This window comes from Pholis gunnellus (genome assembly GCF_910591455.1).
Source record: "Pholis gunnellus genome assembly, chromosome: 1".
Lineage (NCBI taxonomy): Eukaryota > Metazoa > Chordata > Actinopteri > Perciformes > Pholidae > Pholis > Pholis gunnellus.
This window is the reverse complement of record NC_136528.1, coordinates 16,231,076-16,256,883: the sequence shown is the minus strand read 5'-3', so window position 1 is coordinate 16,256,883 and position 25,808 is coordinate 16,231,076. Positions and strand designations below refer to the sequence as shown.

At 39.5% G+C, this 25,808-nt stretch overlaps 1 protein-coding gene across 1 annotated transcript in view; it reads right to left on the bottom strand.

The window, feature by feature from the left end:
- ush2a (Usher syndrome 2A (autosomal recessive, mild)) overlaps window positions 1-25,808 on the bottom strand; it is a gene marked incomplete at its 3' end in the record, with an annotated part of 191,303 nt that overhangs the window by 106,767 nt on the left and 58,728 nt on the right. Inside the window, exons 26-36 of the mRNA XM_079186116.1 lie at window positions 25,366-25,513; window positions 19,501-19,607; window positions 18,567-18,690; window positions 9,845-9,975; window positions 5,652-5,778; window positions 5,010-5,111; window positions 4,316-4,504; window positions 3,191-3,321; window positions 2,795-3,074; window positions 2,075-2,299; window positions 1,312-1,392 (exon numbers count right to left, since the gene is read on the bottom strand). Of these exons, the coding sequence (XP_079042242.1) occupies window positions 1,312-1,392; window positions 2,075-2,299; window positions 2,795-3,074; window positions 3,191-3,321; window positions 4,316-4,504; window positions 5,010-5,111; window positions 5,652-5,778; window positions 9,845-9,975; window positions 18,567-18,690; window positions 19,501-19,607; window positions 25,366-25,513 (1,645 nt within the window). The remainder of the gene's footprint in view (window positions 1-1,311; window positions 1,393-2,074; window positions 2,300-2,794; window positions 3,075-3,190; window positions 3,322-4,315; window positions 4,505-5,009; window positions 5,112-5,651; window positions 5,779-9,844; window positions 9,976-18,566; window positions 18,691-19,500; window positions 19,608-25,365; window positions 25,514-25,808) is intronic.

The window sequence follows — 25,808 nt, the reverse complement described above, 5'->3', positions numbered from 1 at the left end:
TCTCGGTAGCACTCCCCTTCTTTCTCTCTCTGACACCCTCAGTAGTCCAGGATGGTCCAGCTCCACCCCCCCCCCCCCCCCTTCCTGTCTGACTATCTCACAGCCTCACAATCACTTTCATTTTCTGTTTCCATCCATCTTTTCATCTTCCTTTGCATCTGTCCATGTTTCATCTCCCTTTTTCCTTTTCTAACTTTCTTACCTTCCGTCTTCACTTCAGCTATTCTTACATCTTCCTGTTTTTTTCACAATGCATCTTTCCTTATCTCCTCCCACCACTTCCCTTCTTGCTGCCCCCCCCCCCCCCCTTTTCTGTAGTCTTCCTCTCTCCTCCCTCCTCTCCTCTCAGACCATGTCCTCCATCCTCCATCTCTTCCTTTAGTTCTTAATGTTTTTAGCACTTCCTTCCTCACTCTCCTTCATTCCTCTGGTCATAGCATGGTATACTGAGACCTACCAGTGTATCGTTCGCTACTAACGAGCAGCTTTATATTACACAAGGGACCACACAGGCCATTCTGGGTTAACAGCCTTTTACTGGGATGCCCTTTATAGAAGCTTTATCAATCTCTCATACCATCAGGCACATGCAATATAACTGGCTTTGGATAAGTCTCACATACTGTACAACATAATCATGGCTTTACTTCTAAAACCTCTTAGGAACAAAGGGAAACACTATAGAACAAAGTCAACAGGAGGGCATATTTACAAGGGCTGCACCCTCTTAGTCGATTAGTCAACTAATCGGTCATTTCAAGTGGTGCTTTTGCACGATTCTTTGTGGAGGAACTTGTATGAGTGTTAGTCGAGAACAGCCCTAATATTTACTCCTTGTTGAACATACCAAAAAGTTTCAGTTGCAGTCAATCAGATTACAATTCGTTGGTGAACTTGCAAATTACACAGCACATTGAAGGACCATACATAGAGGAACACTCACACACACACACACACACACACACACACACACACACACACACACACACACACACACACACACACACACACACACACACACACACACACACACACACACACACACACACACACACACACGCTGATGCCGAAGGCTTTATCATTTCCTCATACTATTAGAGAGTATCAGATAGAGGTTAGATAGAAGGAAACCATGATACTGTGGCAGATACTATGTACAATGTGTTCTGTGCTTGTGTACTGCAACAATGATTTTATGAGTCGGGTGCATGATGTAATTACTGTTATGATATCATCATAGCTGGCTGTAAACATATTGGTCAGAAATACATAGAAACGCACACCAACTACTGCTGAAGACAGATGTTTTACCTTTGCTTCGGCTGCGTCCTCTCTCCCAAGGTCCCGCTGCCCAACCTCCTGCAGCCAAGGCCACAAACCTGTACAAGTACTCTTGAAAAGTGTAAGAGTGTGTGTGTGTGTGTGTGTGTGTGTGTGAGTGTGTGTGTGTTTGCACATAGGAGGAAGGGTTTTGGATGCACATGGGAGATGGGAGAAACAGATTCCTTACATTAAAAGAAAGTTATTTCAAAGCTATATGCACAATAAAGACACATCACATGTTCTAAAATCACCTAAAATCAATATCATGATTTCACATGATTTCACATGATCACATTTACCTCGGTAACAATAAACAATGTTATCAAATACACCTGTGCCCAAGAATATTCATACATTGGAGCATTTGTTAATATTCTTTTACTGGGCAATAAACAGTAAATCATGGATTATGACAAGAAATATTTAGGATACTTCCAAGTATTTGTTTGAAATAGATTGTCCATGTTTTGCAATTTAGATATTTTTGAGGGAAACTCCCTGTCAGTATTTTCCCTACTAATAAAAACTCCTGAAAAATACTTTTTAACATTTACAATTCTTAATTTTAACTGCCCTTTAATAATAAGCTTGATCGCTGTTTGCAGATTGACTTGGATGCTCCTTTGGGCAAATGTCGTCATTTAACTGACTGTTGCAACAGAGACTGGAGTATCAATGCCATGTTCTTTCTATTGTTTGGTTGATGAGTGCTGTGAGTGGTTAGTGTACGTTTGTAAATGTGCATCGTTACCAGTGAAAGGCTGTAGGCTATGATCTGTTGCTTGTGTCTTCCTCCCACTATACACCAACACTGAATCGTTTCCTCTGCAGTTGTACCGGCTTTCACTGGTGGGACAGCCGTCTAAGTAGACTCTAACAGAACGGCGGGAGGCAACAGAGAGATTAACACTTTGACTGACAGGAGAGTTTGTTTCATCACTTCGTATGGTAAGACCCCTTATGCAACCTCCTAGGCCTGTGAAGGAGGAAAGGAGAAGAGAAAGAGAGTGGAAGAAGGAGAGGAAAAAGAGGAGAAGAGAAGAAAAAAAACAGAGGAGAAAGGGAAGGAGAGTGTGAGAAGAGTACATCTTTCTGAAAACTTTGTGAAATCCATTTAACACTTTAAATTGTTCGAATAAGCACTATCATCCTCCAAAAATCATTTACAGGTTGAATTTGCCATGCACTTAACTTTAGGTTGAATGTGATACAGCAAGCAAATACCAGTTTAACCACTATGACTCCTGGTTGGTACATTTAATGCAGCCCTGGCTAGATAGTGGCGTAGGCAAGTTACGCTCAACGCAAACAAAACCTGCAAGTACGTCACTTGTTTAACCTCATAGAAGAAAAACAAAAACAAGCAAATGCCATGTTTGACCAGTGTGTACTGCATCAATAACAACCAAATTAAACTCTTCTTTTTGGTGGAACACCTGCCATGTGTAAAGTACTGATACTACTTTCTCACCGTGTTTGTGACTTCGGCTGTCCAGAGCAGGATGTATGAGCCCCATGGGCACGCCCCCCAAGTATAATGGCGAATCAACTCTCAGCGTCACTGCCTCTCCCGCTCCCCTTGTCTCCTCTGCCCAGTCATTGACTGCTGCAGAAATGAGCGAGCCGCGTTTTGCCAGTGAAAGCGGTTTCCAGTCTCCATCGCAGTAGCTAAGCCCCACCCACATGCTGAGTTCAGTCACTCGACCTTCAGCGGCAAGAATGAACGTCAGGAGGCCGGCTTCCAGCTCCACCTATAAATAAACACATTTAAACAGAAATTAACAAGCTGATGTCCTGCATTTTTTAAGTTTTATTTTAGTATTTTCAGTATTTAAACACTAATCTTAAATGTGTCTGTGCTCCTTACCAGCATATAGTCATCAGTTTGTGTGTTGTATGTAAAGAGTAAAAGTGCATTGAGCTGGTCTGTTCTGAAATCCATATAAATGTCAAAGTCCTGTCCTCCACTGAATACATCTCTGGCCATCTCCAAGAAACCTGAAAGAAGAAGCATATAATTGCCATTATATTATGAGGCAAGGGATAAATAATGAAAACAACTTAACATAAACAAAAAGCTTGAGTCACATTTAAAATGTGTGACATGGTTAAGATGTTTTTCATATATTTAAAAGGTTGGATGGACAGGCCCTTTTACAAAGCAATAATGGAGGAAATGAACACTGATGAACCTGCTCTTTATCAAAGAGACCAATTAACTTATCATCATCATATTTATCAACACGAAACAACATCCTCATTATCAGCAACGTCGGCAGCAAGCATCTCATTAAGGTATACAGCGTTAGGGACACTAAAAATCCACTTGAAGTTGTATCTGAACACAGCTTGAAAAAAAGGCCCTCAGTAGAACTTTTCTCTGCAATGCAAATAATCTGTCACATGTTGTCATATTTCATAATACTCCTCCAAATAAATGAGAACAAAACAACATGCTGCTGCTTACCCTCCCCCAACACTGCCTGCCATTATGAATCTAAATTGAATGTATTCAGGGTCATATTTCATTACATGAACCTACACACTTTGGAGCTTTCACTGGTGCAGGGTTATCTCCCACATGACTAACTTTGTGTCACTGCATCCGAGTGAACGTTGGCTAGCTAACAGTTAACTGATGACATGTCATGTTTGGCCTGATGATATTGAAACATAACTGGTCATTGAAATTCTGCTTTGTTTGAGTTACTTTTTGAATTTATTTATGTAAATTATTGAGCACATTTAGATACAAAAATAACTAGCTTTGTAAATAACCCCCAAAAATGACGCATTCTAAGAATTTGGCAGTAAACCAGTGGGCCCCGCCCCAGTTGTTGAGAACAGCTGCTCTAATGTGAACGATCATTTGACTCTTAATGGACATAAATCTCTCTGGTATGTAGTAATGTTAGTGTGCATTATCCTTGTGAAACAGGTAAATTAACAAGAAGTCATCAAAAACATTTATATGATTAACAAAGGATCCTACCGTGACCCAGAAAATGGGCTCCTTCTACAGTTTGAATAGGGCATCCCTCCCAGCTTTCATACACTGCCACCTTCTTTGTGGCTTTAGCCCAGTCTAGAGATTTCCATTCCTCTGACGGGCTGTCAGTCATCTTAAAACTCAAGTCTCTGAGGCAACCAGAGAAACGCTGTTGCACTAGCCGAGCATCACCTGGTGAGACAGACAAGAATTAATACCACAACTGTCAATTGAAAATCACTCCATGCTGCCGAAGTTAAAATTGTGAGTTCAAGTTGTCAGTGCAAATTGACATCCAGTGCTTATCATACAAATGGCCAGGAGCTACCAAGTATCAGTACCTGAATATGAGAGTGATGACACATTTTATGAAGACAGGGAGCGAGCTGGTACGGTCTATTTGAACCTCACCCAGGAGACTTTAAAAGGTTTATATCCCTTTCCAAATTATACTTGAGGAGGAGAGAAACTGCCTATGTAATCCAGAGCTGTCGCACTAACCTACCTGAGAGTGAGTGGAGATAAATAGGCAAAATACCATTTCCTCCTTGGAGAATCAATAACATACATTAAAAGACATTAAAAAGCCAAGCCAGGTTCAGATGCCCAGAATGTATCTAATCTATTTAAAAGTTGGTAATGATAAACCATATCACTAAATTATCATTAAAGAGAGTTGGTGCGACAGTGGACTTACCTGAATCCTCCCTTAGCAAAGTTAAGTCTTCCGGCAGCCCTCCTATGAACATCCCTGTGTTCTCTCCAATGATGGTGCTGCCGCTGGAAGCTGACGCACTTCCTGGTGACGGTGGTTGTATTGATGGTGGAGGTAGGATGTTGTAAAAATGAAATTAGTGCATTTGGAAAACAAAAAGGGATTCGTATAAAAGGACAGACAATATAATAAAGAGAGGATGTAATCAAAGGGTAAAGGCAAACAAGAGAGAATGGGAGCAGAGGAGAGAGACTAAGTGAGGGGAGGGTTATGCTCATACAGTTTCTGTCCAGATTTACCCTGAAAGAAGGAAAATATGATTTGGAAACATATTTCAGAACAACTGAGGAACAAAAGTTTGTTTCCGAGTGTGTGTGAAGCAGTTTTTTTCTCGTCAGATACAGAGTGGCTGGGATTGACCTGGCTAATACCTCCATGCAGAGCTGGGGGATTTACATAGAGAAACATGCACACACGCACATATATACAAGCTATTCATATCCAAGCATAGGTGCACATCCTCGCATGTATGGACGAGAAAAAAATGCACTCTCATTTACACTCATACGCCCACACACTGAAAAAGATACACACAGTGGTCAGTATGAATATGAGAAGAGTTACCTCTGTATTGATTGTTTACAACGATTGTTCCCACGGCCCCTCGCCTTGTTGCTATGATGCTGTGCCATTGTCCATCATTGTAGCGGCGCCCTCCATCACCCTGTACACTCACAGCCACCGCTGAGCCCTACACACACACACACAAACCCACATTACAAGCAAGAATTTAAACAGATACACTTGGGGTGACCACGACTCGTCGACTATTTGATGATGCAATCGAAGGAGCCCGATACAACTGATGCAGTGGCGGGAAAATGTGTTTAGGAAACAAAGGATCATCCCATTTGTGCCATAGGGGGGTGCCGACTGTCTGATTTTACATAGAATTGCTCGGTTTCTTCAATAAATCATGATAAATAGGTATAGATATTTTGTTATAGATATCAGCCTATTATTAATTCTACTGATACAATTTTGAAAACTACTCATGTGCTTTCAATCAAGCTTAGTGTGTGTGATAACCATAGTAGACCAAGTTGCACGTCCAAATTTGCGGGACCATCGGAGCAGCATCTTAATGATAGCCTAAGAAAGACTACACAACAACAACATACGGCTGCTGTTCAACACCAAACTTACATTTATTGATCAGAGTATTCACATAAAAACAAAGCACTATCAGAGCACTAGATATTTGAATTCATGAAAAGTTCTCTAAAATGAGCAGAGGGAAAGCGCGTAGAAACAGGTGTTTGCTGCGCGTATAACAGGTGTTAGAGGTTTACAGCTCTCTCTGTTGTTGTGTCCCTTCCGTCTGTGGATTGCTACAATGGAAGGAAAATGGAATAAGGAGGAAAACTTTTATTTACCACCACGAAAATCAAGCAAATTAACAAACTGTGCCTGTTGCTCCGTTTCAGTACTTTGGACAGCGCTGCATCTACAATACACACACTACACACACACGACAAACAGCTTGGCGATATGTACCTCCAATCATTTTGTTGTTTTTACTATTTTTCTATAGATACATAAAGCTTAAACAGAGGGGATCAATGAGAAAAAACAAAAACATTATTTGACGATAGGCAACACTTGACGAATTAGATTTGACTGTGTATATTCTTAGTCAGGGCTACCGCTAACATATACATTAATGGATTAATGGTGTTGGGAAGACGTCCTCTGACCATAGGTCTCGCAACTATGTGTTTAACAGTAATAAGCTAAAGTAAATCTATGACCTCTGTCTCAAAAGAGGCCACTTTTCAAATCACAGTTCAATCGAACACTCTTACTTTGTAACATTTCAAATTATCGCTTCTTTATCCCTCCGTTGTGTGAACAAGGTTAGACATTAAGGATCGATGACACGCATCATACACACACACCCCCCTGAAAAGGACACGAACATTCACATATAATCATCAAAGTGTTGTTACAGGGCTTTTTGCTACCTATTAAGCATGACATCATTGTTGTGATCAGCTTTTAGCAAGTGGGCGAAGAGTAATGTAGTAAAACAAGAGTAACGGGTACGTGCACACTCACACAAACACACTGATAACATGTATCCACACACAGTTACACACTCAGTGATGAAGATTTAATGATGAGATCAATAAATGTATGAATGCCAGAGTATATCAGCCTCTGACATCTTTACTACCAATGCTAGACAGCTCTACTTAACAAGACAGCATGGGGAGTCTCTCTCTCTCTCTCTCTCTCTCTCTCTCTCACACACACTGGCTAGCGAAAAGCCCTTGAGCAAGGCACTTAGAACAAGATTGCAGACACACAAACACATGCACACACATTTATATATCACTAAACGGATACAAGGGAGTCACTCAATTTATCAGGCAATATATAGCATCAGCTAAATGTCACTCATGTGCTGGATGAAACAAAACCCTTGCTTTCGCAGAGATTTACCAATGATGCTGGTTTTTCCAGGCTCAGGATGGGCCTTTGGGGGTGACTATGCATGACAGTAAGAATGATTGATCCGTGTATACAGTAAAGGAAATAAGTCTGTGTTACATTAATAGACATGAATCTATGCATTTTCCTGTTATTTCTGATCATTTGATAAACAAAAATGTATTTTAGGATTCAGTAAATGAAACCCCAATGACCAAAAGAGGTCACATCCTGCTTCAAAGCATTTCACCCTTCTTTGCTGGCAGACTACAAACTGAGATCGCATTAGCCCTAGCCTCACAGCAGAGCATTCAGGCAGAGTCAAAACAATGCAGCTTAGTTGGCTTATCCAGCGTCAGCCGCATGTGTAATATACTGTGGCAGTGGATGGGAGGGGAGTTGACTGGTGGAAGTCAAAGACATCATATTTAATAATCTGACAGGTGACTAGCAATCATCTAAGTTAAGTGTAAAACACATCTGTATTGAATTCATTAAAGACAGGATAGGTGCTTGAGTTCATGCATCAGTATTCAATATTTTTGTTCGGTTAATAAGAGTCTGAAGAGGACTAAAATATTGAAGATTTTTGTGAGTGTGTGTTTTCATAAGTAGGCAAGGAATCCCCTGGGTTATACTACAGTAAATGCACATTTAAGGAGAGCACCATTAAGTGGGTAGGCTCTGGTTCATTTCCAATTTTGAGTTTACATGTTGAGCATCTGTTGTTGAAGATTACAATATGTTCTTGCCCACAGGCTGGAGGACTGTAAAATGAAAGCTCTCCAGATTTCCCTCAGCGCCACCAGTGTCATCAAGATGCATGGCTGGTACAATGAAATATAATTGTGTTTATCTGTCTGCTAGCGAATGTATTTAACAGACAGTGACAGCTAACTTACAGCCTGTAATGAGAGTTACATGTGTAGTATAGTATGTCAGCCTGTGACAGACACTGTAGTTACCAGTAGCTACATACACATCTGTATAGTGAGACAGCCAGGGGCCCATAAAAAACTACTCACCTGCACCAATAGAGTGTGAACTGTGTGTGTTTCAGTATGTTAAATAGTTTATGACAGTAAACTACTGTAACTTCAATGCTTTGGTCTATCTATTCTACGTGTGACAAGTATTGTTTCTGACTGTCATGTGCTTCAACGTGTGTGTCTGTGTGTGTATGTGTGGCAGCTCACACGTGCACATATTTATGAGCATATCACTTTCCTGTGTCATGCTAAATTACCCCCCTGCACTGGTAATCCCATTAAGGCTAGCTCAACAGGCTAATAGGGGGAAGTAATGGGCCCAGCTATATGTATCTAGGGGAACACTAATAAGCCGTGACACCACTCCCACTGTTAATTACCCCAAACTAGTCTAAACAAAGGAATCAACCCAGTTGGAGAAGACATACTGGGTCCATCGCACATCTAGCAGTACGCATAACCACAGACACACACATTAACACTGCGAGTCAACAAGGATCTCTTCATTGACTAACTCCTCAGGACACACAGATTCACCCAATGGCTACATTTTGATGAGGGCTTTTTGATAACGAGTATTGGATAGTGATGAGGAAGGAAAGTCTAAGTGTGTGCGTGTGTTTGTTTGAGTGTGTAATTAGTTGGTGGCCTCATGGAAGTATATGTAATCATCTCCCATCATCACTTTCATCATCTAAGTCGTTGACTCTTTAACCCCCCTACATGTGTCTGTATGGATGGATAAGGGAAACAGGGCTCTGTGTGTGTGTATGTGTGTGTGTGCAAAGCTTAATTAGCTTGCAATTGGTATTCACGCGTGGTGACTGCAGGGAATGAGTTAATTGCAGTCCAATTCAAACGTTGACACACTTTCAAAGTTTTTTCCCCTCTCCCTGACAGAAACCAATGAGGGGCTACAGATCACATTTATTAGATGAGAGCGAGTGAGAGAAAATGGAAGAGAGACAGAGAGAACGAGAGGGGGGCGAAGAAAGAACAGAGAGAGAGGTGGATCAGAATAAAAAAGAGAAAAAGACACAGGAAGGTGAGCAAGTAAGTAAAGTGAGCAGAATTAAATAATAAAGTAAGAGACAAAACAAATGAGGGACTGTGGATGAAAAAGATGCATGAAATGGTAAAACGGGTTAAATTACCACTAAGGATAGCAGCAAACTGAAAAATGAATTGTATACAATGTCCTTCTGTCTTACAGGTGTATCATCACAAAAGTATCATGCATATCGGTCTTGAAATATCAGTACTTTGTGCTGAGACATGACACTTTACAAAAGTGTTAAAAAAATAAAACATATAGGTAACATAAAGGTAACATACCTGTGGATCAAACAAAAAGTAGGGGCGTCCATTTTTGAGCTGAATGGCCAGGAACTCTTCCTGATTTCCTGGAGAGAAGGCACAGAGCAGCAGGCCATCCGGGGACCGAGTAGTGAAACTCAACTCAACACCTGATACAAAGTGAGAGAGAGAGTGAGAGTGAGAGTGAGTGAGAGAGAGAGAGAGAGAGCAAAATATTTAATTTGCTTTAATTTGCTCTCAGGATTTGATTTAACACAGGCTAAACAATAACTTCAGCACTTGAACATTTTAAACAGTCGTGGAAGCTGTAATCAGGGCCTGACTCAATAAGAGACCTTTGGTGTCCCGGTGTTAAATCTGACAATTTAGATATCAGACAACACCCAGCGTTCACCATCATGAACAGAGTCTTTCATTTTCTGGTAACGCCACGTTTGCTAATGCATACACAGTGAATCAAAGCTTCAGCAATGTGGGAAACTTGTGGGTTTCCCGCTAACACACACAGCACAGAATTCATCCGGCGTGCTGTCTTGTCATGTTACTATGGATCAGAGATTGGATCTTAATCCACTACTAGATCCACATAGCGACATCGAGCATGCGATTTACGTGTGCGTTTCCTCAGCTCTGTCTGTCTCTGAAGGGAAGGAGAAGTGTGGGAAGATGTGAAGGGTTGAACGGAGGCAGTCCAGGGTTCATCAGAAGCTGGTGTTTGCAAAATAATTAGTGTGTGAAATCACTTAACATGGAGGGAAGTCAAACAGTTACAAGGCAAACTCAAGATGAATACAGATTATCCATTTCAGAGCTCCCAGTTTTCACTCTATTTTCAAAAATACCTTTTCCGTGCTGTCTATTTGGATCTGGATCAATGGTTATGCGAGCTGTTGATTTATAGCAAAACATAGTGACTTGCAGTTGCCAAGTCAATTCATGTCAATCTTATTTAAATAGCCCAAAGTATGTGTTTTGTGTGGTCTACAAGCAGGGTCACAGTACGTACTGGCAACAGTTATGTGGATCAGAGGTGCATATCTTTTTTCCTCTTTGGAGTCCTTTCTAAGAAGTGGTGATGGAGATGAGGACTGATCCCAACCAATAGTGTGGATGCCAATATCAATGTATGCACATCATATATACAGTATATCAGGGTCTAAAGCCTCAGTCGGACGGGATTAACATTACAGGGAGAAGTGGGGAAGGAGAAGTTCACTGTGCTCCTCTGTAATTTCATTCATCCTTTCTGATGATATTTTAACCACTGGGATATGGTCTGTAATAAACATAAAAGAGAGAACCTAAAGCCTCTCCAGGGGAGCGCGGAGGGAAAGATGTGAGACAAAGACGCTGCGTGAAGTAAATGAGTCAAAAATCAGACTCCTTCTCTGAGTCATAACTTAGTCAAACCGTAATACAGATACTTTAAACACACATTGATTTCATGCAGTTTGACTTCTGAAGGATATAGCTATCTGCAATATCCTCCGCAAATGAACATCTGCTTAGAGATCACAAAAAACACATTTAACATCAAAGTAATTTAGTGATTACTCTGTAAATCCATGGGTAATCTGCAAACAGGATCTGCTAACAGCTAATTCTGCAGACTTTTAAAAACTTAAAAAAAAGAAAACAAACAAGCAAATCTTATATTCTGATATTTACTGGAAATTAGACAAATTGAAAAAGCCTACAGCAAGTAGGAAACATTCAGGCTATCTCTCGGACATCTCACTCCAGCCAGGTGCCACCTTATTTAGGTTTTTTTGTAGTAAAATGAAGAGGTACTGAATAGATAACACCTCATTTTAACTTCATAAATCATCCGTTCCTAGTCCATATCGATGCTTTCAAAGCGAGCGACAGGAATAAGTAGAAACAGGGCGTAAGACAAAAGTTCAACTTAAAGCGGTGTGGTGCGTCGCTCCTGGCCAGACACAGTGTTATGGACATAATGCACAAACACAGCTATTTGAATAGTTTGAACGTATAACAGGAAATAACCATTGCATTTCATTCCTTACAACAATGTGCGTGTAACAAAAAGCCTTGGATCTAGAAGAACTGTAGAAGTGTCTTCTTATAATGGTTCCTTTCGGGAGTGAACATTTGCATTAATTACCAATAGTGCCCAAGATAACAAGTCTACATGTAAATAAATGTATAATAACTATGTTGGTAGCATACAGCAAAAAGAAGACAAGATGTTCTTTACATTGAACTTGCATTCTGTGCATCAAGCAGGCATCTGCCATTTACATTCATGACCTTGTCACCACAGAGATGAGTGAAGTCATGACAGATACCTGACATTACATTATCCCCCTTTAACCTTCTCTCTGTGTCACACTCTCCTGATCGCCCATACATTCCTTTTTTTTTCCTTCCCTACGCTTTTAACCTTCCTCCTCTTTCACTTGACCTTTTCATTCTCTCGTCTCCACCTATTGCCTCATCTGAATGTTTTCTCTCCTTGCATCTTCAATTTTCTTTTTACCTCTTTCACTCCCAACCTTGCTCTTTCCCATGTATCACATGTTCCTAGTTTTTCACTCTAACTATGGTGCAAATAGTTATCCATCAAATTGTGCATTCTGCAGTAACATGGACATGGTAGGTAGGTATTCTCTCAGGCTCTACTTTTTAGATGCATGTACAACATGGTACGCATGTATATCAAAGTGTACATAATGAAAGACCATAGTTAACAAAAAGCACTAAATAACGAGAGGTTAAGCAGAAGCGGCACCTTCAGACCCGAAAGGTCAAAAAACAGGTGCGTGACAAAGGTAGACACATGGTAATTTCATTATTTATTATAAGGGTTTGTTCATAACAACCTGCAGGACATCAGTAATAGCAATGGCTTTATGGCCCCCCAACAGGTAACTGTATCCCTTCAGGAATAATTCTAAACAGTGACATAAGAGGGTTTGAATAAATTTTAACTGTTAAGACTGTAGCGAGACTTTAAAATAGCCTTCCGATACCTGAACGGGAGGGCCTGAACACGTGAATGAATGTACATATTGTATCACACACGTACACACTCGTAACCAGTCCTATACACAGGGAACAGGCCTGTGGGACCCTAACACACACTCGCAGGATTTGACAGTGGAGAAGCAGTACTACTATTATTCCTGCCTCATTAGCATAGGAGTTCATATTCACTCACATGCAAAGATCCTTAAATGATAAATGATGATGCATTCTGTTACATCGTCATATAAAGGAATGTTGTGCAATATCCTGAACTTTTCTGCTTTGCATTGGGATTTTTTTTCACTGTCTTAAGATGAACCCATTACTTCAGAATGTGAGTTTCCTTATATCATGCTGTGTTTATGAGGAAACCACTTTGGATGAATTATCCAAGCCTTTTGTTTGTACTTTATATACTGTTGGTATAATAACATCTGCAAGAGATACAATAAGGCAACAATAGACACATGTTGGTGTGGCTTATTATGTTCTGCATGTTTGACTCCGCACAATAGGGAGGGACAGACCGTCAACACATGCTTGGCCGTGGTGTTTGGTCCAAATGTACAACATCTAAGTGACACTGCTCGTGCTCAGCATTACTTCCTTAAGATTTCCCCACAGGACTTGTGCTACTTCACACTGACAACCACTTTGGAGCCATCAACAGACAAACCTGAGCACACATCCTGACAGGTGTCTCTGTTACACATACAGAGTACATGCACGCAAGCACACACACACACTATCACGCACAAACGATCGCACAGACACAAAACACCAGCGTGCACTTGTTCACCTGAGAGTGCACACCAAAGCCTCAGAAAAAAAACATGTGCTAAATAAAATGCTCAATATACACAAACTTTTTCCCCCAAACAGGCCTTCACACCTCACAAGTACTACACATGTCAATGCAGTTGATACTTGACTGTAAAAAAGACAACCTAATCAGTTAATTTTATTAAAATGTGACGTACTATATAATGAACATCGTCAAAATGTCACTTAATTCTCTCCCCAAAGTAAAGTATTTTACAAAATTAAGAGAGAACAAATTAATAGAGATAATTATTGTGGGTCCGCTTTTCATTGCTAGTTAAAAATAAAAAAGCAAATTTAGTAAAGCTAGTGGTCCATCGGGGCAACATGTTCATTACATCGCCCTACATCTAAAAAAGACATAAACACACTGACAACGTTGCTTTTCTTTGAGCTGTATTGGAAAGAAAAGAAGTTCCTGAAATTGCACCAATGAACGGTGCTCATAAAATCAGGTATCTATTCTTTTGGGAGGATGAATGTGCTCAACAATTTAATAGATCAGTGTTCCTCAAATGGGAACCCTAGGGGTACTTCAGAGTACTGCAGGGATTGTTTAAAAATGTTCATTAGAAAAAACCATTTCATATTCAATAGTCCTATTTTCAACGCAATCAATAAGTGCCATCAACAATTGCAGGAACCAAAACTTGTTTTTTCTACCAAAATGGTTTTGCGCTGGTTACGGGGTACTTGGCTGAAAAAATGTCTGAAATGAGGTATAATATAAAAACAGTTTCAGTGAGTATCACTGTAATAGATTATTGAACCATCCTCTGGAGTTCATAATGTGTGCATACTGTGCTCCTTGAATAACATTCTGATATTTTTTGTGCAGTAGTTGATATTTTGGCCAGGCACTGTGAATATCAACCACATTTCATGACAACCCGGCCCTTAGATGTGAAGACATTCTGCTCTAAGGCAGAGTGTTGAGATTGACTGAACAACCAACCAACTGACCAAACAATATCACCAACTTCATGCCTCACAACTAGTCATGCAGAAACCTGTATAATCCACAATAAACATTTTGCCTGTTGTGAATTATTGTTGAGAAACCATTTTAAACTGTAAAGGAATGACTAACTGAACGAGGCGGTGTGAATGCAATGAAGAACCATGAAGAATATGAAAAAAAGAACGTTTTCAGAGATCTTTGTCGATAAATATAATTTCACAATGCTGTTGTGTCAAAATCTGGAAGTTGCTTTCATGAACGATATATTACTTAATGTACTGTAAAGAAACATTTTATGACCTACAAGTACATAAAACCAATTATACTCACACCATCAACTCTAGGTTAAGTGAGTCAATTACACCATATAGCTAAAACTGGGACATTTATAAATTAAATTATCAAGAACTGTTTTAAATATAGTTTATTGTTCATAATGAATGTGCTGCTGCGCTCTCTCTCTCTCTCTGTGTGTGACAAAGAGAACAATTAGGAATTATGTTTTATTCAACAATATGTAACATTAAAAAGTTTATTTATTAGGTAGGTATTGTTTCATGTGTTATTGTATTGTTTCTCCTCTCTCTGTCTCAGTAAACAGTGGAGGTTGTGTGTAATCATCTACACAACATAACCTGAATAACTCCAGTCATGTTAGCTCTGTGCTGGCATTAATCAGAGCCTGGCGTATTAATGAGAGCGCGGCAGCTAGCTAATTACACCCATAGATTCTGCAGCAGCCCATTAAATATACAAATGACAGAATTAAAGAGCCCAGCCTCTTCTGATTAATCTTTAAATGGGGAAAAACTAATGATGTCTGTGCAAACTTTCCCTTCACACATTTCTCCCCCCCCCTCCTCTCAACGTCAATGCCTGGCAATCAATCATATTAATTAAGGAAAAATAATTTGTATCATTTAACATTTCCCTCTTTCCTGCTCAGTTGCTGCAGTGGTGCTGCAGAAATGTACTGTATTAGACATGTCTGGAAATTATCCAAGTCTATTTGTTCCTGTATTAATTCTTTTCCTTTTTTTCTAAACTGTTTGTAATGTTTCATCTCTCTTCATTGGCTGTGGGTTGTAGAAATACATCTGGGTTAGGGAGCATGTGAGCGGGCCCTCATCCTCTTCCCAATCAGGCAATTTCAGGCTCAAATACTGAAGAATTATAAATGAGGAGAGAGGATTTCATAATCTGTTTAGAACCAGTATCCTTAATTCAAAGATGAACAAGGAGAGAAAGAAGTCACATTGTAGTGCTTCAGATACAGAAGCATTGCAGATAAGATGAATGGACTAGCATGCATTTATGGAAACAAGCACTTACAGGGTATTCATATCACAGCGTGATTGCATATGGTTATAATCCTGTTTTATCTAAAGTAAGATTCAGTGTGGTAAATATTGACCTCAAGTACCCTAAATTCATTCAGCATTAAGAAGCATCGTTAATCACAAGTGAGCAGACTTATCATAATGGAAACATCCACCTCTATCCCAATAATTGCCCATGGAAAACAACCTATTTGGCCAAAATAATTTCAGTAAAGTGGCCATTGATTAAGTGAAATGGCAAACATCATATGATTTTACAAGGTAATGTCTTGATTTAAATTAACATTTAACATACATAAAAGTGGCTCTGATTAAAGATGTGCCTTAGCTTAATTCACATGTTTAGGAAATCAGAAAGCCTGCAGTAAGAACCTGAATGAACAATTTATGAAAACAAAAAACTACTAATATTCCTATAATGCTGCATAATGTTGATGGAGAAAAATGATGATCTGCTGTTTCCTACAGAAAGCCCACCAGGCTCTTCTGAAGCATTACTACTTATATGTATGAAGGACTCAAAAGACCCCAGTTTCCAAGCAATGTATAATCTAATGGTTGTGATGTTTGCTGAATGAATCATCATGAGATCTTGCATTATGAAACTGAACAGAAAAGACGATACAAGGATTCTCCTCGTATAAATATGTTCCATTTGTCATTGTCGGAGTTACTAGGTTTCCATAAGACACCAACGATTGACGAGTCTCTCCTCTGTGATCAATTGACTCTCGAGGGGGCATTACACTGCATTACATTCATAATCCAATTTGGCTTTGATTTGTTCGCTGTTCCATGCGCTTCGATGGGAATAATTGTCTGTAGATGATGCTATTAGTATTGATGGTTGTAAAAGGGCGATGGTTTGAGGACTGCCGACACATTCTTGGTCCAGAATAGATCCGGTCTGAAAGTGATTGTCTGATCCATTACCCTTTATGAAGGAGGAAAGTGGAGGAGATGAGAGGCACTGCTCAATAGCAAAACGCATCATCTATTTGCTGGCAGTATTCAGAGACATCTATTTACCTTTGTGCTGAAGGAACATGGATGAGATCAAAAATAAACATTTGTTGATTTGGGATAAAAAAACAGCGTTCAGAGAGAGCAAGACCCGGAAACCATGAGCTTTTATATAGAGAATAAGAGGTAAGACAACAGTACACTATCTAAATATTCAGCTCCAAAAGAAGTAAGTTGTACAGGACAGAGATCTTAGGCGTGATATCATTATATTAAAAATCTGTAAATCTTTGTAAATTATAGTCCAGACAAGGTTTGCTTAGTACTCATGTTCTGTTTGAGCCACACCCTTTTCACATTCATACAGTTATACACATTCAGACTACTCACGTCCATAAGATCACACAACTTATCCTTTGTGAAGAAAGGTTGAAAAAGATGAGAGAGAGAAGACAAGAATATATAGATAATCTATAAAACAAAGATATCAGGGAATTGACTAGTGTGTGTTATGTAAATGTCTTGCTATGTTGAATTGCTGATTGCCCAACAAAATCAATAAACACTGAATTACAAAAAAGTGTGCAAAAACACATTTTTATTCTAATAAACAGCTCATTCTAGGTTAGTATTTTGATTTGAATAGATTATTGTTGTATTGTATAAGGTGGCTTACCTCTCCAAATACAGTAATTTAATTTCTATTCAAAAAGCCTTTACAAATATCTGTGTTTTTCATCACTCAGATGCAGTGAAAAATGTAATCTAGATGTGTGTGTTTGTGTGTTTGTGTGCATGAAAACTGCTGCCTTTAGGGAACTAAAAATCACCCTCCGATCCTGTGGCTCTCTTCAGTATTTGGACACTGACAAACTGTTTGGGCTGGATGCTCCTGATATATTAGATCTAAAATGAACAGTATACTTTGGGTATACTTTGGGTATATATAATATGTGGCAAACATATTTGGGTATTTTAGTGGAACAAGATTATGTGACCAACAGAGAGAGATTTGTTGACTCAATTACAGTTGTCACGGTCACATAAGGATTACAGATGAAAACCTTTATCTACCCATGGTCAGGTTTTTGTCAACAGTTTTAGAAAACGGTTTTAGAAAACTGGTTTGCAGACAGATATAAATTCTTTTTTCACATTTATTATTCAGTTTTAACATGGCTTGAGGAGATGTAATCTATGACCCAAATGTAAACATTTTGTCCCTACAGAAAGACATAGCTGGTGATACAAGGTTCGTACAGGACAGAGAAGTAATCTCAAGTGGCATCGAAGAGCTTTGGCCGCTCAAATCCCACTGATGAGTATCAGCAGTCATTAATTATGAGCGTCAGACTGCGTGATGTTCTCAGATGAAGCAGAACATGTTTGGCTGTGCAGCTCAACCCTCTAATGATGCTGGTAAACAGAAAGATAATTGTCCTTTAAGATGACGGGGGAAGTCATTCCAAAGGAATGTCACTACAAGACTGAGAGACTGCAGTGCGATCGCCGAACAACACAAAACATACCAACAAATACAGGCATGCACGTGTGCACGTGCACACATACTCACATGTACAGAATATAGTAATGCAGATGGACATGCCGTCCATTTTCTGACACACACAGTAATCTGCATGTACCTAGATATACAGTAGTTTCTTACCTGTGAAGTCAGTGTTGACAGGAAGGGTGTCACTGGGAAACTGGTAGTAACCGTTTCCTGAGAATCTGGTTCCTCTGACAACTGGACCTTGTGGGTCAGAGAGAGAGACGTCTGACCTCTCCACCTAAAAAAAGAAAAATAATGTTAATAATAATAATATAACTATGATAACGGAGCCTATTACAGCAACAATATTCAATATACTTATTTTACGGTTGTCACAATAGATACTATACTCTCCAAGTCCAGGTTATTTTAGGACACAGCACTAAAGCTATAATCTCTACGTCCGCGAGAGGCGATGTGACGTACATTGTATCATCAGGGGGTGTACGATCTGTGTCCATTTTGTTGTGACCACACGGACCTGTCTGCGCAGCCACTACAATACAATTGGTAGTGCACTACTAAACGTCTATTGTGTCCGCAGCTGTCCATGTATGCGTCCATTTGGGAACATAACCGTGGCTTAAGAGTCTACACGCATCCTAGTGGCACCAAGAGGATGTGCTTTGAGCTAAATGCTAATGTCAGCATGCTAGCTTGCCCTCAATAAGAATGTAAACAAGCTGATGTTAAGCAGGTATAATGTTTACACCATGTTCATCTTAGTTGAGCAAGTTGTTAGCACGCTAACATTTGCTAATTAGCAACAAACACAAACTAGTTACAGCTGAGGCTGATGGAAATGCCATTAGTCATAAACCAGCGTATCAGATAAATTGGAATTTTGACCTGATGATGGCACAAGATGAAAAGTTAGGGCATCACCAAAGACAATTTATCTTGATGCATCCTACATTACATTTGTGCAGACTAGACCAGCACACATATGTACACTGTGAATGGCTATGAATACTGTCTTGCACGCAGACACACAAAGAGCTCAAAAAACCTAATGCAAACTGGAATACTGTATTTAAGCAAATCCGACCTGATATAGTGGGTCTGGTCCATTGAGTTGGGCTGGGGGGTCCCAGTCTATCTGAACGGTGGTTTCATTTACTGGATGTAATTGAGGAGGAGACAGTCCTGTTGGAGCTGAGGAGAGAAAGGTAGAAAATGAGAGATTGAATGCCACTCAAACAAATAAAAACGTTTCTAATATTTTAATCAGATTTCCATTATATATGGATTTGTGAACCACCTTATTGCTTTTACAAAAGTGCTTTGTTTGGTAAATGTATGTAAATGTGAGCACATAGAAACACTTAAGCAATGCATTCTCATGTTGTGGTTGTAATCATCAATACACTGATTTTGTGAACTTGATATTTTTTTTCCCAAAGAAAAAAAGTCATGGCCCACTTTATCTCATACCTACTGTATGTCTAGACCACACAAAAGCCCAATTTTAATTTAACAGAGGGTCAATTCAATTTCCTTCTTTCACTTTAGATGTTAAATTGAATGTCCCTTTGAAAAAATACCGAGCGCTACTTGAGCTGTAGCTTCCACATGTATCATAAATAAATCAACCGGAGCCCGGCTGATATGGTGAGAGGAGATATATAGGAATGGCTAGAGAGGCAAGTGATGGACTGTTGTAGAGATGGGGAAGATGTGCGTGCATTAAGTGTCACTCCATCGTTGTGTTTCTGTCTGTGTGTGTGTGTGTTTCCGTAATGGTCTAAATGTTCTGTGGTAGGAGTAAATTAGCTCTCGGTGACACACATGCGGACCATCTTTAGTGTGAGTTCTAATAGAGCTCTTAAAAGGGAAGTGGACAGGTTGTCTTAGACGGCTCATCTTGGCACATCAAACCATAAATTACTGCCAATCGATAGCTTACTAGTCTATTGAAATGAGCTATGGTGACATTTAGAACATTGACTGTGCCACACACACGCAACTCATTTTAAACAGTGGCGTACTTCATTGATGAATGAAGTGCTAGAAAACAAATTATTCTTTTGGTTTAGCCAAAGTCTGAAACATCTTGGATCTGTCTGACGCTGATTTAGCCTCTAGGGGAAACAGACAATATTTATGGGATTCAAGCGTACCCAGCGGATATCCGGATAATGGGCCGAGACTTCCTCTTTCGTGTGCTGGTGATTGTTTACAGACTGATGAGCAACTTGAGATGCGAGAGTGGAGTTTGAGTTGACGACTACTACTACGATGACTACAACCAGATGTTTGAACAATTAACCAGTTACACTCAGTTCACAGTTAATAATTAAATAAATAAAAAGCTAAATGTTTGTCAGAGTTCCAAGATTGCATTGCGGCCAATGCATTCCGCCTATTTTGCTCTCCACACAGACTGTTAACCTGCATGTAACCAAAGTCTACTCTAACATGATTGTGGTCTGACTAGTATTGACCAAACGAACAACAAACGGACTACAAACAGAAACCGGAATGCTTCGGATACCAAAATCTTGTCCGATTGTTTACAGATTCTGCATTCATATGCAGGTATCAATGTTTAGTCTGAATGAGTGTGTGTGTGTGTGTTTTTATGTGTATTAGAGGCAGATGGTCTGAAAGTAGGCGGGTAGATTACAATGCACAAATGTGTCGGTTTCTAGATTAAAGTAGATAAATTGTTATGGCATTGTTATGTGGCAGACCTTTATCGTGTCAACAACTTTCTCACTGCATCAGGGGTCAAGCCAGGTTTCCTGTGATTCTGTGTAAAACCCAGTGGCAAAAGGGACCGTGCTCTGCTGGTTCTGTTGTTTGATCAAACGAGACTCGGGCCTCGGGGAACTGTGAGGCAGCAATATTAGTGAAGGTATTATAACTGATTCTCTCATCCTAGTAGAGCTATTGTCACCTGTGATGACACAGGACATCATTGGACAGGGAATATGTGTACTTTACAACACAAAGAAGGATTAGACTGGACTGGTTAAAACATCAGGGAAAGGTTTGTTTGCTTTCTCCAGATGACTCGTATTCTCATTCTACAATGACAATAATTTCTCTTTAACAGAAAAAAATCAAAGTATTTGTTCTTCCTACGAGACTTTTGAGATGTGTGTGATCAGTGAAAAGTGAATGGGCCTGATGCAAGAAGCCTTTGTAAAAACAGGTTTATTCTTATATCTCAAGTATGAAAGTTCCCCCATTTTCTTGTATCTACAATTGTCTCTCAGGCGCAAACAAACCTTGCTGAGTTCATTCACACCAAAAGCTCCCTCACGGCCTTTTATGCAAGTCGTTGTCCAGGTCAACAGTCTATTGCAGTGTCACCTGCTGCTTCTTTCAAAACCCATCCTTCTTTACTTCTATCACAGCAGAGCTCCACAACAACAATTGAGAGCAGTAATACAATGTCGATTTTTTTGGGGGGGTGGCCAAATATGAATGAAATATAATATAATATGAATTAATTTAATAAAAAGTATGCTTTTGTGCTCTGATTTCTGACAGCAGGAGATTGATCTCTGCTGTCTGAAATACGATTGTACAGTGATTACCTAAAGAGCCTAAAGTGTAACTAAATGCTGACACGGGAAAAAATCCGAAAATGTTGTTACATGTGGCACAACATCTTTTAAAACTGGTAGCTCTACCATGCAACTGTGTCAAAAAAGTTATTCCTCCGCTAACTTATTTTATTTGCTCACTTAACAACAACCAGTCTTCCATCCACCAAACTTGCATTTCAAGGAAAAACACTGCAAACTTTGACAGACTTCAAAAAGGACTGAAGAGTGTGTGTGCATTTGTTTGTCGGTGTGTATTATGTCATATGAGACACGCTGATGATCGATGGGATTCTAATGTGCTGTCCTGTATTCTTTGCGTGTCACGTACTCATGTATTGTGTCTGCTTGTTAATTCACTGAAATGTACTTAACACTATGACACATTCAGTTTGACGAAAGCCACTTGCCTTATCCTGCATGTGCACAAACACACACGTGTACACCCACACACAGGTTAACAGTCCACCAGAAAGGTTAATTTTAGCTGCCGACATGGTAATGAAGCAGCTAAATCATGGGCCAGATCCCAGGAGCAATTGTGCATGTGTGTGTGTTTTCTGTTTTTACAGCGACTGACATGTCTTAACAGGCTCTTAGCGTACAGTTACACCACGCACACAGGCACACCACTTATTGACATCGCGATCCCTTGCCATGCATATTTCTCTCCTCAAGAAGGGCCTCAGGCCAATTATGCGTAAATCAATAAAGTTCCTGTTCTGTTGAGTGGTGTTACAGTGTGAGTGTGTATGTGTGTGTGTGTGTGTGTCTATCTGTGTGTATGTCTTGTAGAACAAGCCTTTATGGATGTAGGATACATAAAACATCACCATCAGTCCCTGATTAGCCACTCACTTTACGTCTTGATCGATAACTTTGTGGAAAGACACTCGCATTGAAACAATTGCAAATGCATCCACACACATGGACAGAGAGCGCTCTCCTCGTGTCGTTACGTCTGTCTCAGTGTGCACGCTAATGTTCAGTCGTGTGCTATGGTGTAACTCCAGTGGTTTCGCAGATGTTGTCTGCTCACTTACAGCAGATGGTAGCTGACTCTAATGGCACAGCCTTATGTGTGGGACATTTATCAGTGCATCAGTACCACGCTCAAGTACTTCCTACTAGGAGTACTGCTTAATGTGAGGATAATGTGCTCCTCAAACTGTTTCACTCAGGGTTTATACGTACACATTTTCATTTCATTTCTGTAAAATACAATTTTAAAACCAAATATAACAACTTTTTGGACATGCAGAGGTTTTCAGTTTTTCTGCAAATGTTTACTAACAACAAGGGCCAAAGAGGCTACAGTTTGTTAGGAGAAACCTTAAGGAACTACATATTAACATACAGCAACAATATAGATTACTTTAGAATAAATTATAAAGGTAAGGGATTCTGTCGCAAAACAAATAAATAAAAAAGGTTATATGTTTTGCACTTACACAAAGGAAAACTATTTGGCTTAGCACAGAGAGAAGCAGGGTTGATTTGGGTTTTACAACCTTTCAAAACGTTTGATTCTCAAATTGACAGATAAAACTAAAATCAAATGAAATATGAACAGTATATTGCAACTACGACCAGACAAATTCAGTTAAAGATATTTAGACTTTCTCTCTGTAAGAGCAAAAACAACAACAACAACAAAACTGACTGTAGCAAGGTTTAAAATATGGTTGTCTAAAACTTAAATAACTGTAGATAAAAATGGGCAAGACAAAAAAGAATAAATGGAAGGCAACTGCTTTCTTTCATCTCATGGTTAAAGCTCATCTGCTCCCTAATGTTGATAGGTTACAGAGGAACAACTGTTGTAATAGCCTAAGGGGGTTTGCACCTTCTGATAGCTTAGATTATGCGCCAAAACTATTATTATATATTTTCTGTGAACACTCAAGATGATTTAAAACTGAATGAGAAAAAGTGATATGAGGTGTGGAGCAACGACAGAAGCTCAGCACCCAATGAAGTGGCACATGCTATGCATATAAAAAAAAATCTGCTAAACGGCATATGCTATTATCATTTCTTATAGATGAAACAAGGGACATCTTTGGCGTTGGATGAAACAAAATGGTGGCAACAGATGTGGCTGTTAAAAATACATTCAAAAAGTCAACTGGGTACAATAAGCCATATTGTACTGTACTGTATTACAGTCAAGAAAAGTCTTTGGAATCACTTGAAATAAACATCGTCAGTGTGTCAACAGATGTAGCCATTAAAAATACATTTAAAAAGTCCACCGATTACAATATGAAGTATCATTCATCAAAATAAACACAAGGAAGGACTTTTTGAGAATTGTGTGAAATGAAAATGTTCTCTGTGGCAACAGATGTAGCTGTTTAGAGTACGTTCAAAAGCCCAAATCCCTGAGCAAGTATTTATAGATAAAAGGTTTTTTTTCACAACCACTCAGCGCACCCATTGTCTATTCACCTAAAGGGATAAACAAAACAAATTCAAAACCCAAAAAGACATAAAATGAGCAGCAAGAGTAGAGACCGTGAGCGAACAGATGGAAAGTGTGTTGGAGGGTCAGGAGTGTGTGTGTGTGTGTGTGTGTGTGTGTGTGTGTGTGTGTGTGTGTGTGTGTGTGTGTGTGTGTGTGTGTGTGTGTGTGCGTGCGTGCGTGCGTGCGCAATATTTATATTGCAGAGTGATTCATGTTTGTCTGCTGCCATTTGCTATTTTGTGTTTAAGTGAAAGCGCCAGGAAGAGATAGAAGTGAATGATAGATTGAGTGAAAAAGTGAGAAAGCAACACACTGTCAGAAAGGAACATTGAATAAAAAAGACATTGAATAAAAATGACGTGAATGTATGTCATCCTGCACTGATCAATTAGTGCTCATCTCAGTCCCATAGATTTGTGCCCGAGTTATTAAACACAGCTAATTCATTCTATTTCCATAATGGTTATAAATCTAAGAGAGAGAGACTGCATGTGTGTTTCTGTAACTCTGTGTGTGTTTGATTCATGGCCAGCAGGAAGTGTGTGCTACGCCACATTTTTCTCCTTGTAATTAACAGTAAATTGTTTTTACTGCCGAGCGCCATGAATATCCCCTCTGGTTAACACGACCAATGTTGTCGCCGCTCAAGTACCCGTTTGGATACGAGTGTGCATTATGTCAGAAGCCTGTGTTGCAGTTGTTATGAAGAGAATACCACACACGTTAATGATTCAATACTGCACACAGTTTGTATTCGACTGAACTTCTCTATCTATATACTGTATGGCATATTATAACATATTGGCTCTATCAGCATTTTCATGTCTTTGAACCTATTTCTTTCCGTTTGTCTGCATTCATGTGTATTTGTGTGCATATCTTTTTGTTTTACCTGCTGGTAGGGTCCGCCCTGCGCTTGGCAGACTGGAAATGCAACCTGTCTTTGTACAGAGCGTAATGGTGAAGTTGTACACATGGTAAGGCTTCAGTCCATTCACTAAATGAACAGGCTGTGACGATGGTCCCGCCCTATGTAAGACCTGAAAAAGTGAGACAAAGAGGGAATTAAAACTTGTTTGACAATTTATGTTTTACTTTATGAGGAAGAAAAGAGGAGAGAAACAGAGGCAAGAAACCGGCATCATACAGTTACCTCAGTTTATTAATTTGGTACACACACACACACCCAACGGTGTAGTAGCTGCACGATTAATTGTATAATAATTGTGACCATCAGACAACCATGTTCAAACATAATCTGCTAAGATATCAGTGCTTTCAATAAAGAATGCCTGACATATCAAATCAGATCACATTGTATTGAATTGCCTGGCC